Source organism: Lytechinus pictus, chromosome 17 (assembly GCF_037042905.1).
Source record: "Lytechinus pictus isolate F3 Inbred chromosome 17, Lp3.0, whole genome shotgun sequence".
NCBI classification, from domain to species: domain Eukaryota; kingdom Metazoa; phylum Echinodermata; class Echinoidea; order Temnopleuroida; family Toxopneustidae; genus Lytechinus; species Lytechinus pictus.
In genome coordinates, this window is record NC_087261.1 from 7,442,094 (window position 1) to 7,456,487 (window position 14,394).

General features: G+C 36.5%; 1 protein-coding gene across 1 annotated transcript in view; it reads left to right on the plus strand.

Annotated features, from left to right (window-relative positions):
* The window catches only part of LOC129280393 (adhesion G-protein coupled receptor G6-like), a 20,988-nt gene continuing 6,594 nt past the window's right edge, over positions 1–14,394 (plus strand). The window contains exons 1-6 of the mRNA XM_054916421.2: positions 1–545; positions 10,051–10,329; positions 11,082–11,474; positions 12,774–12,880; positions 13,582–13,722; positions 13,967–14,155. Coding sequence (XP_054772396.2) covers positions 434–545; positions 10,051–10,329; positions 11,082–11,474; positions 12,774–12,880; positions 13,582–13,722; positions 13,967–14,155 — 1,221 coding nt within the window. The 5' untranslated portion in view covers positions 1–433. The remainder of the gene's footprint in view (positions 546–10,050; positions 10,330–11,081; positions 11,475–12,773; positions 12,881–13,581; positions 13,723–13,966; positions 14,156–14,394) is intronic.

A 14,394-nucleotide genomic window follows, 5' to 3' on the forward strand; every position in this document is an offset into this window, starting at 1 on the left:
ATCATAAATAGCTGCAGAGCTGATAGCGGACAGACACAATCAAGGTCAGAACTCTGTTAGCAGTAATTCCTTTGGGATGTTTTGATGTATATTACATCGTCTACTGTCGCTTACGTTGGTATGACTTCAAACATTAAACATTCAAACATGTAAATATTCTTCTTGAAGTCAGCGGATAATACAGAGTACACTAAGAAACTACATTTTAAATGTCAACGTTGAGACTAGAAAGATTTTGCTTCACTGGTCCCTTCTTCATACAATTTGGATTTTATTTTGGAAGAGCAGACATTTAGTTGGAAAAACATACAGACACACCACTTTAAATATTTTTTTGACCAAGGAGTAAGTAGTCAATATCTAAAAGGACTGATATCAAGATTCCATTTTCGATGTCGGAAGGTGCATCGCTATGTAGGAGTGTAATTGCCTGATGAAAATTATGGAACGCTTGACCCCACTTTCGTGTCTCTTGTTCGTCGCCCTGGTCGGAGGCTCGTTGACCACGGATTGCTCGAGATCGCCAACGGAACAATGCTCACAAAGTAAGCAATCAAGTCATTGATAAAATAATAATCTTCCTAATTATTATTTTGTGTTAAGCATATTTTCAGAGAATAAATTAAAGAATGTTTACCAAGAGGTGTGCCCGCCTCTTGATAGAGGAGAGATTGGGGTCGCAAGTCAAATTACTTTATAAACTTTAGACCCTCTGCACTGGAGCCATTCGCGCGGCGATTGTGAGTGCATAGTACGGTTTGACCATAGTAGGCCCATACACTCAAACATTGTCAAATGTAAGCGAATAGCTATATTGGTATTACTCTTTAAAAGGATTAGCCAAATAACGAAAGTATTGGGGAATTCGTTTTTCACTAACAAATTAAAGGTCAAAACTAACAAAAAAATATGTTACCTCTATTATCTAATTTTTGGGTCTCATCAGATTGATCATTTTTACCAATAAGCGCATACGCCTAACATTATTTTGGTACCGCAAGATTCAAAGATGTATTGGTTGTCTGGGCAAGTCGCTTGTGAGAGATTTCCTCTGGAAATGAAAATTATAAACATCATGAATAATGACCAAGTTTGTGTATTTGTTTTAAGTTCTAATGTTTTACTATAGTGGTCACACAGAAAAATAAATATGTGACTGAAGTGTCAAGGGATATGATTAAAGACCTTTAGCCAATGAAAATAAAAAAATCGTTAAGTTGAAAAAGTATGGGCATGACTGATGGGCTTGCTGCGGAAAGACGCGTCCAGCCGGAACGAAAAACGGAAATACTTCAAAACCATAGGTCTTTTTTTTATAAACATATGTATAATTACTTGGTAAGAAAGGACATTAATGAAAATAACAACTTAATGGTAGGATTAGGAATCTGGTCCTTGTACTTAACTCCAGTCTATATAATAAACATATACAGTATTTTGCCTGTGTTTTATTTCATAGTGAATTGTAATATTCCAGCGTAACCACATATAAAACAAAAAGTAACTTAAACGCCTATTTTGGGACTCAAATATCATACATTAACCATTGTTTACGGACTATAGAGAATTTATTCTAACAATTCCCTCGATAAATCGAATATTTCTGCTGGCATTACCAAGAGAAGATTTGTAGCTGATGTGGTTTGGACACTAACTATTTCCTTTTTATTTTATGTCATGAAATATGAAATATATTGATCTTTTTATAATTATAGATATGATGATAAACATGCTCTTGATTATACCTCAGTCACATTTGATCTACGGCGGCCGTACGGCGAGTCGAAAATGGCCGTTTTATTATTATTTTTTTTATAATAGCTACATAATAGGTAGCTTGAATAAAAATTAATAAAACGGCTGTTTTCGACTCGCCGTACGGCCGCCGTAGTGCAAATGTGACTGAGGTATTAAGTTGAGTCGGAAGAAATTACAATAATGGTGATTATGGGCGATTCCATGCAAGAAAATTCAGCCATTTTCACAACATTTTTCAACCTGCTGTCCAAACGAACGAAGAATTTCAATTTGCTTTGTGGTAATATTAAAGTACTACTGGGTAGACATGCAAAAAACTGACAACCAACAAAAATATGTTGTCCATAGGTGAATTAGAGCTTAAAATGTTGCGTGTCGTACGGGATATTTCTGCGTCCCGTACGACACACAACATTTTCACCTATGATTTACCCATAATCAATTTGTTTGTGTTGGTTATTAGTTTTTCACATGACTACTCACTATAGCTTTATCATAGATAAAAAAAGAATATTTTATTGCTCAAGCATTCGGCTAGAAAACTAGAAATTGTTGTCTAAATGTCTTGTACGACACGTATGGAATCGCCCTTTACGTTGGCCTGTAGTCTAACTAGACCATGCAGGGGTCGTGGAACGGTCATATATTTACGTTTTTGTACAGAGATTTTGAAATAGGTGGGGGCGGGGCACCCCCGATTAAGATGCCCCTGGCATGGTCTAACTCGGTGCTAGAATAATGGGAAGCTAGCAAATAGAGTATTAAATAACAAAATTTGGGAATACGAAATTATCGGAAAGAACAAAGTAGGGGCATGATGAAAAATAATGTTTTGCCAAACTAATTAAGCACATTGCTAAATAACGTATCAAAATGAATAATTAGAAGAAAATGAATAAATTAAATTGTGCCTCGTAAAGTATATCTAATTACAATTGTTTGTATAGTCAGTGTTTGGCGTGTGTTTGGGGAGCTATATTTCTCCAATTGAAATTTCTCCGAAGGGCACAAAAATTCGGTTTGCATTTTTTGTTTCCAAATTCGTTTCCCCAATTTACTTTAATGATTAAGAACACTATTTCAGATATTATTCCAAGAAAGTTATGAATTTTAGGGACTTTTGGGTAAAAGTGCTCCATGAGGGTAATTATGTGTCCAACCAACATTTGGCATTTCTTTGGGCATTTTTATTTATCCAGTGTGATGAAAATTTTGCCCATTCTAAAGTAATTGCTTCCTATATATGATTTAAACCTTACTAGACAATATGCTTGTCGCATTGGGTATAATATTGCCCTAAATTAGTTGGACACATTATCACCCTCATGGTGGAAAAATTTCACTAATTTTTACAGTGTATAAGTCGTAGATTCGATAAATCATGATTACACTACTGTTTGATTTTGCCAAAGCTCCTTCATTAATAAGTCTATATAAGCTCCCTGAAATTTCCCGCGTACACGGAAATAGGGGGAAATAACAAAATTCGGGAAGAGTGCGAAATTCATATCGGAAAGAGTAAATGTAGGTGCATGATGAGAAATAATAATTTGCCAAAATAAAGCATATTCCTAGTTAACGTATCAAATTGAGAAATTTAAAAAAATGAATAAATAACATTGTGCCTCGTCAGGTAATTTTTATCAAATTTGTTTGTATAGTGTTTAAAGTGTGTTTGGGGAGCCATATTTCTCGAATTGATATTGCTCTGAAAAGTACGGAGTTTGCTTATAAGAAAAATCTGAAAACTTTACATTCAGGTTCTATTGCATTTCATGAATATAATACTTTTGGGAAAAACATCATTATCATAATTTTGGTAATCGGTGCTAAAGTCTATAACATCTCTTGATCATAACAATTACTTCAATATTTTTTTTCATTCAACATCATTATCATAATGATGATCATGATGATAATCACGGGTTTGAGAAATAATGAGAAATGGCGTTAATGTATCTTTTTAAAATGCCTCTCGGAATCATTTTGTTACGATAATAAATGTTCATGTCGTTATGGTAATTGTAAATCAATTAGATCCTTAAAGAACAATGAATCCTGATGAAAATTATCTTTCCAAAAAAACATATAATCATTTTTTACAAGGTAAATACGTTTTCTGTGTTATTTTCGGTGGGGGCTTCAGTATTTCAGTGAAATGACACTACATTAAATAGATTATTCTCATTCTAAATGATTTTTTGCTTAGTTTTACAAAGTGCAAAGTGTTTTTTTTTTTGGTAACATTTTTGCTACATTAAACCGTTAAACATTTATAATACAAAGAGAAATTTACTTTGATATCAAATTAATATCATGGTTATTGCTCAAGTTTCGAGCATCACATTACACGTTGTATTAATTGATGTCCTATTATACTTATTTTGATTCCCACGGTCATCAGATGCAATTATAAACTTTACCAAAACAACGCCTGCTTGTCTATACTTCCCAATATAACAACAGCACAGAGTGGGCGAAACACCTTATATTTATGACCCTAAATAAGGATGGTATAAACGATACAATTTTTAGATCAACAAAGTATAGGTGTATAATATTATTGTCCCTATTGCAATTACATCATCTTGAGAACGATATTAATTAAACATGTTAAAGCAACTTGGCAAATGTGTTTTCGAATTATGTTAAACACAATTTGCTGAACGGATTGTGTAATATAAAGTTTGCAGACTATTTTGTGCACGGCTCTTACTTTCTTGCTAATGTTGTAGGTTACGATACTTTTCTAAGACACAGACAGATGGTACACAGATGAAAAAGATAATATAGTTGAATTTCTATCCGAATTAACCTACCAATTTGAACAACTCAAGCAAAAACAAAGAACCCAGTTTATTAACCTCGGGAGCGTTTCATTACTATTTTCATCCGACAAGTTGTCAGATATAACAACTTTCCTTGATTAGGATTGGCTGAGAAGCACTGTTACCATAGTAACTGTCGGATAAAGCAGTACGTGTCGAATAAAACGTCCGACAAGTCCTTTCATGAAACTCTCTGCAGGTTTATTTATTTAAAATGGAATGTGTCGAATGAGAATGAAACCGCTATTGCAAGACTTATTCACAAATCTAGTCGATTCGGAAAATATTAGTTAAAGGACAAGTCCACCCCAACAAAAAGTTGATTTGAATAAAAAGAGAAAAATCCAACAAGCATAACACTGAAAATTTCATCAAAATCGGATGTAAAATAAGAAAGTTATGACATTTTAAAGTTTCGCTTAATTTCACAAAACAGTTATAAGCACATCCTGGCTGGTATGCAAATGAGGAGACTATGACGTCATCCACTCACTATTTCTTTTGTATTTTATTACATGAAATATGAAATATTCTAATTTTCTCCTCATTGTCAAGTGATGCAACGATTAATTCCTCCCTGAACATGTGGAATTAGCATTGTTTAATACTATATGGTTCAGTCAAGTTGGTCCTTATTGTCACATCTATAAAAAAATTAATTATGTATAATTCAAACAATAAAAAACAAAAGAAATAGTGAGTGATGGACATCATGGACTGACTCACCTAGTTGTGCATATCACTGTTTTGTGAAAAATAAGCGAAACTTTAAAATGTCATAACTTTCTTATTTTATATCCGATTTTGATGAAATTTTCAGCACTATGCTAGTCTGATTTTTCTCTATTTATTCAAGTCAGCATTTTCCTGGGGTGGACTTGACCTTTAAGTACTCACAAAACAAACTACACTGTTATATGAAAATTTGACCCTGTCTTCATATATATTTTTTTTAATGGCAATCGACATGTGGGCCATGATTACTCCACCGATACTATGACTTAGTATAGTTATGTTGCCCATTTTTACATTGATTAATTTATGTACATAATTCTATAAAGATCAACAGCAAAAATTGTACAAAAACAATCGAAAACAGTCGAATAAATCACAATAAGGTAGATAATATCCAGAAGGTATTCATTCAGCATCCCCGCTAATATTTCATCATGTTCATACTGATTATCGAACATATATGAACATGATAAATGCAAAATATATACGAACGCTGTAACTTGTTATGGGTTGCGTATTGCATGTGCTATTTCTGAAGTACCATTTAGGGACAAATCATGTTTTGACGGAGTTTCCTTAATGCGTGTAGCGAAAGGGTGATAAACGGTTAGAAAATAACTATCAAAATAATAAACACGTGACGTATAGGATGCAATCTGTGTTTTGGTTGGTTAATGACCTATATGTAGTTGGTGTTTTTTTAGTACAACAATCGTGTTCTCGTCGTCGTTACAAACGTTAGTTTGTAACGCGTTATACCAGAAATTACTTTGCAACAGGAATGTGTTGTATTCGCAATGCACATACGATATCTTTGGGTAGTTAATATTTTAATTGTCTAGACCTAGCAGAATAAACATAGGAAGATTCAGGGGGGCCGAGGGGCCCGCCCCCCCTCCTATTGGCGGAGCAAAAAAAGAAAAAAGGGGGAAAGAAAGAAAAAAAAAAGGAAAATGAAGGGAAAAGAGAGGAGAAAAAAAGAAGGGGAAACATAAAAGGAGGAAGGCAAGTGAATAAAATAAGATGAGGGGAAGACTTGAAAAATAATTTTTAAAATCTTTTATGCCACTGTACAGTATAAAAACTTCGCTCGCGCTTCGCGCTCGCATTGCCTTTGGGTGATTTATATATCTTGCTCAATATGGAGCTTAAATATCATATTTTTGTAGTCAATATAATAAACATATTTCAGCTCGGATATTCGAACTTTCATTATTTTGCTTCATTTGCAGATTGATTTTTAAAAAGTGCTCTGTAAGAATTTATGTTTTATCTTTTGAATATCAACATGTTATGCTCGCGCTGCGCGCTCGCAAAATTTGATTTGTCAGGTACCTATTATTTTCCTGTATTCCATAAAGCTTTCAAATATTCCTATTCAGGTCAAATTGTCAAAATGTAATAGCTAGCGCTGCGCGTTTGCATTTTGATTGGTGATTTGATATGTATATCTCAATATTAATTACCAAACTACTAAAGATCCCCATTTCATGACAGTTCATCACAAATTTCGGCTCGCGATTTGCGCTCGCATTGATTGTTGAAAATATACTAACTCATGCATTTTATTTTATAATTAGGAAGAGAAATATGAAGATAGTCATCATCTTCATATGATGACATAATGTTCTTCGAATGTCCCTGTCCTATGTCAAAACTCAAAGTAATAATAATGAAACATATCAGATCTTGCTTTTAACTTTGATTCATATCCACCTCATAATTTTCCTACAAGGTGCTTGGAATACAGAGCTTAAATTGACCCCTTTTTCAGATTGGAATATCAAATATTTTAAGCTCGAGCTTCGCGCTCGCTTTATTGATTTTCATGATGAAAAAAGGGTATTTAGAATGCCCAGATTCTAGGTCGAAATCTGAGATACGCAGCTTGTTCTCTATTTAAATCATTATGAACCTATATCCAGCATGTCCAGTTTCAGATCAGAATATCAAAAAATGTTCTGCTTTCCCTTTGCGCTCGCATTATTAATGTAGGAAGATACCAAGTTATACCCAATTTTTTCATAATTTACAAAACATGAAGAGAGTGTCCCGTTTTTAGGTTTGAAATCTCTTTTTTTTTTCCGCTCGCGCTTCGCGCTCGCATCAATTGTTTGGTTATATATAATTATACCGTTCATGATTACAAAAAGTGCACAGAACGTTAATTTTTTAGGCCGGAACGTCAAAAAAAGTTTCAGCTTGCGCTTCGCGCTCGCATTTTTTAATCATTGAAATATCGTCTTAATGGCTAACTGCAAATCGTCCTTAACAGGTCCCTTTTCGACAAGGCCAGAACGCATTATAAAAATTTCTGCTCGCACTTTACGCTCGCAGTAATTATCTAGTTACATACGCATCATCTTCAGGTTTACAAACATTGCCCAGAATGTTCAACTGAATTTTAGGACAAATTACATGAAATTTCAAAATTACTTAGCTCGCACTTCGCGCTCACACTATTTTAATAGGGCTTATGAAATTATTACACATTTATGTTGCTATAAGAATGAAGCTAAGAAATTACTTTTAGGACACGGGCGTTTTGCACCCCCCCCCCAAAAAAAAAAGGGTGAAATATGATATCATTTTCCAAATATTATGTTAAAATCTATCACGAACTTGGATTTTTGTAATAAAAATGTTAAACTTTTTGCTCGCTCACTCGTAACTTCTTATTAATTTTCGCGATACGCCATTTTGAGCCCCCTCAAAATGTTTGGCTCATTATGCCACTGGGACCATTGGCGGCGGAGCAGAGGATTATGTTTTGTGTTTGGGGAGACGCAACAATAGGCGTCCCCCCCAAAACACAAAAGATAATCCTCTGCTCCGCCGCCAATGACTGGGACAACCCCTTCAAAGAAACGAAACAAAAATCAACTTTGAGCGGCCGATCGGGGAAAATGTGGGTGAAAAAAATCCCCCCCCCCCTATTGGCGGAGGCTGGATCCGCCACTGGAATAAATATCTAATATATGAAAAAAACTATACTTTTACACAATGTGTGAATGTTTTTGTACTCGGGTTTTTGTAGCAGCTAGGAATTATCATGGACCTTCTCGGGAAATAAGACCTTAAAAGCGACTAGTTCTTGAGATTTTTGGTAGCGACCCGGCATACCCGGTGAGTTGGAAGGGGGGGGGGACAACCGTCTCTCATAATTTACAACATGTACAATTTCTGAGGGAACACCTTCCCTGACCCTACTCAAGGATGGCCATCAATGCCAGACATACTAAAAGACCATTCACATCGAATGAAATCTCTTAGATTTACCTCAGATTTGGCCTTCATAGCCTTATCAGTATCTTTTTTTTTTGTTATCTCGGAGTGGTAGTGCCTATCTGAAAACCGTTTTCTCTCAGTTTGTATTGACCGCAATTCATATCTAGTAGAATAAAATAAAGGACTATACATGTAGGTATTAAGGTCTACAATCTAATTAATAACAGAAAGTTCCGTTTAAAAAAAGTGACACTGCTGAACAATGTTGAAAAGGGCACCTTTACCCTTCTACCCGGTACGATTTAATTGCAAATTATTACACATTTGTGTTGCTATAAAAATAAAGCTAAGAAATTACTGTTAGGACACGGGCGTTTTGCCCCCCCCAAAAAAAAAAAAAAAAAAAAAAAAAACAGGGTGAAATATATTATAATTTTCCAAATATTATGTTAAAATCTATCACGAACTTGGATTTTTGTAATGAAAATGTTAAATTTTTTGCTCGCTCACTCGTAACTTCTTATTAATTTTACGCAATACGCCATTTTGAGCCCCCTCAAAATTTTGGGCTCATTATGCCACTGGGACAACCCCTTCAAAGAAACGAAACAAATATTTTGAGCGGCCGATCGGGGAAAATATGGGTGAAAAAAAATTCGCCCCCCCCCCTCCTATTGGCGGAGGCTGGATCCGCCACTGGAATAAATATCTAATATATGAAAAAAACTATACGTTTACACAATGTGTGAATGTTTTTGTACTCGGGTTTTTGTAGCAGCTAGGAATTATCATGGACCTTCTCGGGAAATAAGACCTTAAAGCGACTAGTTCTTGAGATTTTTGGTAGCGACCTGGCATACCCGGTGAGTTGGAAGGGCGGGGGGACAACCGTCTCTCATAATTTACAACATGTACAATTTCTGAGGGAACACCTTCCCTGACCCTACTCAAGGATGGCCATCAATGCCAGACATACTAAAAGACCATTCACATCGAATGAAATCTCTTAGATTTACCTCAGATTTGGCCTTCATAGCCTTATCAGTATCTTTTTTTGTAATCTCGGAGTAGTAGTGCCTATCTGAAAACCGTTTTCTCCCAGTTTGTATTGACTGCAATTCATATCTAGCAGAATAAAATAAAGGACTATACATGTAGGTATTAAGGTCTACAATCTAATTAATAACAGAAAGTTCCGTTAAAAAAAAGTGACACTGCTGAACAATGTTGAAAAGGGCACCTTTACCCTTTTACCCGGTACGATTTGATTGCAAATTACTCTTCAATTACACTGAAACAATACAATAAATTCATTTTTTCTTCGAACGCAGTTTGTACTTTATTGTATTTTATTATTGCCATTTTCTTTAGATGCTGATCGATAATAGATTTTGTTTTGTGTTCGTATTCATTTATTGAAGCTTTATTTTCCGAGAAACAATTTCTTGTAACCCTTTGCTTTCCCATTACTACGATTATCTGATTTATTGTTTGAAAACAGATTTCACAACCATTGGATGTCGCCATAAAGATTGCTTTAACCCAGTCATCACCATATCTCGACCCAACATGACCACCCCTCTCTGCGGGAACACATGCGCGAGTCGTGGTTTCTACTATTCCGGGCTCGTCAACGGGACCGAATGCTGGTGTGCCAACTCCCCGCCTTGTCAAGAGGAGATGTACCGAATGGAAGATAACATTTGCGGTATGCCCTGTCCTGGAGATGTCAACGAATTCTGTGGAGGACAAAATGCTGTGCAGATTTACTCGCATCCAGGTAAACCAATGATTGCAATATCGAATGGGAACAAATCGAATTATTCAAATAAATAATTTGCGACAGTCGAATAATATGCTGTCGTGATCATGATAATGACAATAAAATAATATACCGCTCTTATATAGCGCTTATCAAGTGAGAGCTCATATTACCCCTCTCATATTGAATTATAGCATGCCCGCATACAGTATAAGCACAACCACCACACGCTGGAAGTATCCCAGCCATGATCTGTCATAATTATGCTTCTTTAATCCAACGACATTGACGTTCGGGAAGCCATGTAACAACTGGGTAGAGAGTGGCCAGATTAGTGTAAATTGATGCCTTGTCGATAGAGCCTGGGTACCATATCGCGTGGATGGTTCATTCTGAAAGTGGATAAAAGTATGTTGGCGGGAAACTTAGCACCAAAGACAAGTTAAAAAACTTTATTATTGGTAAAGCATTTTTGAGGAGACCCTGTATCCCTTTCTTCTTGCACTAAATTTGATTTGAAATGTATTTTGAGTAAAATATATGTAAAAACATATAGTCAGATTTTTCGAGTATCTACAATGTATATCATATCCCATCTCTTTTTCAAGATAGTTACGGTACTTATATTTGCTCGGTAAACATCACGAAAGGCATTTCCCCCAAAAAATCAAAGAGTGAGTTGCGAGGTATTTTTGAACGACTTTATATAACGACGGTATGCGACTTTTGCTAGATCTACATGGTTCCATTTTGTGGTGACTTCTATACAGGTAAACACCCTGTGGTAGGGGATTGGTGGTTTGATGGCCCACGCACCATTACGGAGTGCGATGCAACCAATGTCCTCAACATCGAAGTAGCCATATCGGTCACCGGTCACACCCTACAAGGCAGTTGGCAGTTGGACACCTGGAGCACCAAAGACCCATATGCAGATAAACCTCGGAGATACAACGAGGCTGCCCTATCCCTTTCCTTGGAGAACGCCTCGACTGGCTCACCACCTAATACCATTCATAAGGAGATCAGTATGATCATGTGGGACACCAGCAGAGTACCGTCCTGCGCGGATCTCAGGTTCCTCTGCGTTTGGCTTCGTCGCATTGATTTATCCGTTGACGGTGTTGGCTTTCAGCGCTCATGTCATGAAATCATCTGTGAGAGTGAGTTCCTCCACAGACTGAGTAAATTGGCTTGTGTCCTCACATTGGGTTATCGCGTCGGCTCGGGCAATCGCGTATATGCGACCATTCCAGAAAAAGGGCCACCTAAATTCCCGAAACGTCGTGTCCACTTTACCCGACCATCCGATAATTTTGCGATAATTTTTCGCAAAACATCGGGTAAACTGGACCCGACCTTTCGGGAATCAAGGGTGCCGTTTTCTCGAATGGTCGTGTAATCTGGAACCAACCTTTCGGGTATTTAGGATCCCTTTTGTCGAATGGTCGGGTTACACGATTGCCCGACAAGAAACCGATTTGATTACACAATCCAATAACACTGACACTGGTTCAATGGCAATCAAAATTCAGTTTTAGCCGATTTCAAATAAGTCGTTAAATAATGAATTTTTAGGTCTATACGTACATGTTCCACGCATTGTTGTACATCTGGGCCCCGTCTTACAAAGAGTTACGATTGATCCGATCAATCGTAACTATGGACGGCCAGCAACGTCAACATCTATTTTACATGTTTGTTCAAAATATTTTCTAGCTAGGATGTATATTCATGCATTCAGTTCACTGCGCTTCTCTTTGCATACAGAGGACATTCTGCAAGTTTGTAGTATGAACAAAATTATGACTCTGATGGATTTCCATAGAGTTACAACTGATCGGATCAATCGTAACTCTTTGTAAGACGAGGCCCTGTAACCACGTTCATATAATACAAAAACATCTGCGTTTATCTAACACCAGCTCGGTTTATATACAGGAAAACACCAGAGAGGCGTCGAAATGTTACGAGTTTGGCTATGGCAGTGTTTGAGCTTTTACACCAGGGTCCCGTCTTACAAAGAATAACGATTGATCCGATGCAACTATGGAAATCCATCATTGTCATACATTTTTCTGCATGAAATGTGCACAATGTACTCTGTGAACAAAAAAGAAGCACACTGAAATTTGAAGAAACGATTAATGTATGAAAATACGTCATTATCAAGAAAATATTTTGAAATAAACAGGCATTTTAGATGTTGACATTGCTGGCTTTCAGTGGTTGTGGTTGATTGGATCAGTCGCAACTCTTTGTAAGACGGACCTCAGATGTGCGTATCAGTCAATGTGAATACACCAAAGATGTGTCATCAAACAACATCGATTTGACACATCAGTTCTACGGTGTACCGAGCTTGTTTTAGCGCCGGTAATAATTGCAGTGTACCAACAAAGTTAATGAGTATTTATCATTTCAATTTCCCCACTGATTTGTTTATTTTTATTATGTTTAAGGTAACCCTCTTCGCTGGGTGAAGTGCTCGAACAATCAATGTTCATGTGAAGATCGTATAGTGAACACATCAGCAAGTGATGAACGAAAACTTGATGTCATTGAAAAGGTACCCAAATGTGTGTGACTTGCTCGGGTTTTCTTTTTAATACAGTCAATCTAGCTGCTATTCAGCTAATTAGAATTAACGTGATTATGAAAGGTAAGATGATAGCTACGTGTAAACTTTACCATGGTTACACTGTCATCAAGTTTTCAGATAAAGGAATATTACTTTAAATCGTGACAGACAGTGGACTACCCCTATTTATGCCAAATATCCCTACTACAGTAAATCCTACTTGGGCATAAAGCTGTTCTCTTCTTCCATAGGTGCCTTCACTTATTCATGTTATTGTTTGCTACCAAATTCATTGTACACCTCAAAGTACGATTGTCCTTAAGTTTGACCATGTTGACGGATTAATCTTTCTGAGTTTGCCATGTTTGAGAGTGAACAACGAATGTCCTGGAATTAATGTTTGACAAAACCTTAGACTTTATCTAGAAGTCATTAATCCAGAGAGTGTTCGCACTATGCTTTTTAATTTCTTTAGATCAACGTCACAGGAATCACCGGTTCAAAATGCAGTAAGGTCTAACATTAATTGTCCCCGATATTTTAAGCATTATTGACTTATTCTTCATGCCTTCCCCAGTAAAAGGTCCAGTTTTAGCATGTTTAGTTGGATGATGTATTGGTCCCACAACTGGCATAAACGATTCGTTTATTTGTGGTATATGCCATTATTGGACGTCCTTATATAATAGGTCAACATCACTGAGGAATCCGTGGGTGAAGTCCTGGACGTGGTCGGGTTGCTGTCCTTTGATGACTTCAACCCTGATGAGGTGATATCCACAGCCAACATCGTCCAAGCTGTCATTTCTTTGAACTCCTCGGATACAGAGGTAAATACCTAAATGCGCAGAGACCTATCATTGTCAACTAAACAAGCTAAATTGATGTTCCTCATGATTGGATGACTATCAGAGCTCGTGAACATGATGATAATTGCATATCAAAGTTGTAGCTTACAAAACAAGAAATGTATTCAATTAGATGCAATAACCTTATGTATACATACTTACATCACTATAAAACAGCGGATAAGACATTCGATAACTATTTCCAAGGTTTTCTTTTTTTATTTAGATAACAAATGACGTCATAAGCATCATCGACAACCTCATGAACTCTGATCCTGAAGCACTCGCTGTGGCCCAGGGAAGGAACCAATCAAACAGTAGGATGATACAGGCTTTGGAACATCAGCTTCAGTTGGTTGACCTGACCAAGAACAATGGTTCTTTTACCTCCGTTCAACCAAATCTAGCCGTTCAAGTAAGGCGATTTCATGCTCAAAAGGCCTAAAGTCTACATGTCTAATCTATTGACATAACCTTAACCCTCAAATATAATAATCATACTTTGCTATGTAACACTTACCGCTTACCAGATAGTCTCCAAGCGATTGACAGTGGTGTGTAACTTTGGCATTGTAAGAGGTGCAGCTATAAATTCATGTTGGGTGATATATAAGGTTGTCTCCTTCTGATAGCTTCAAATATTCATTTATTTAT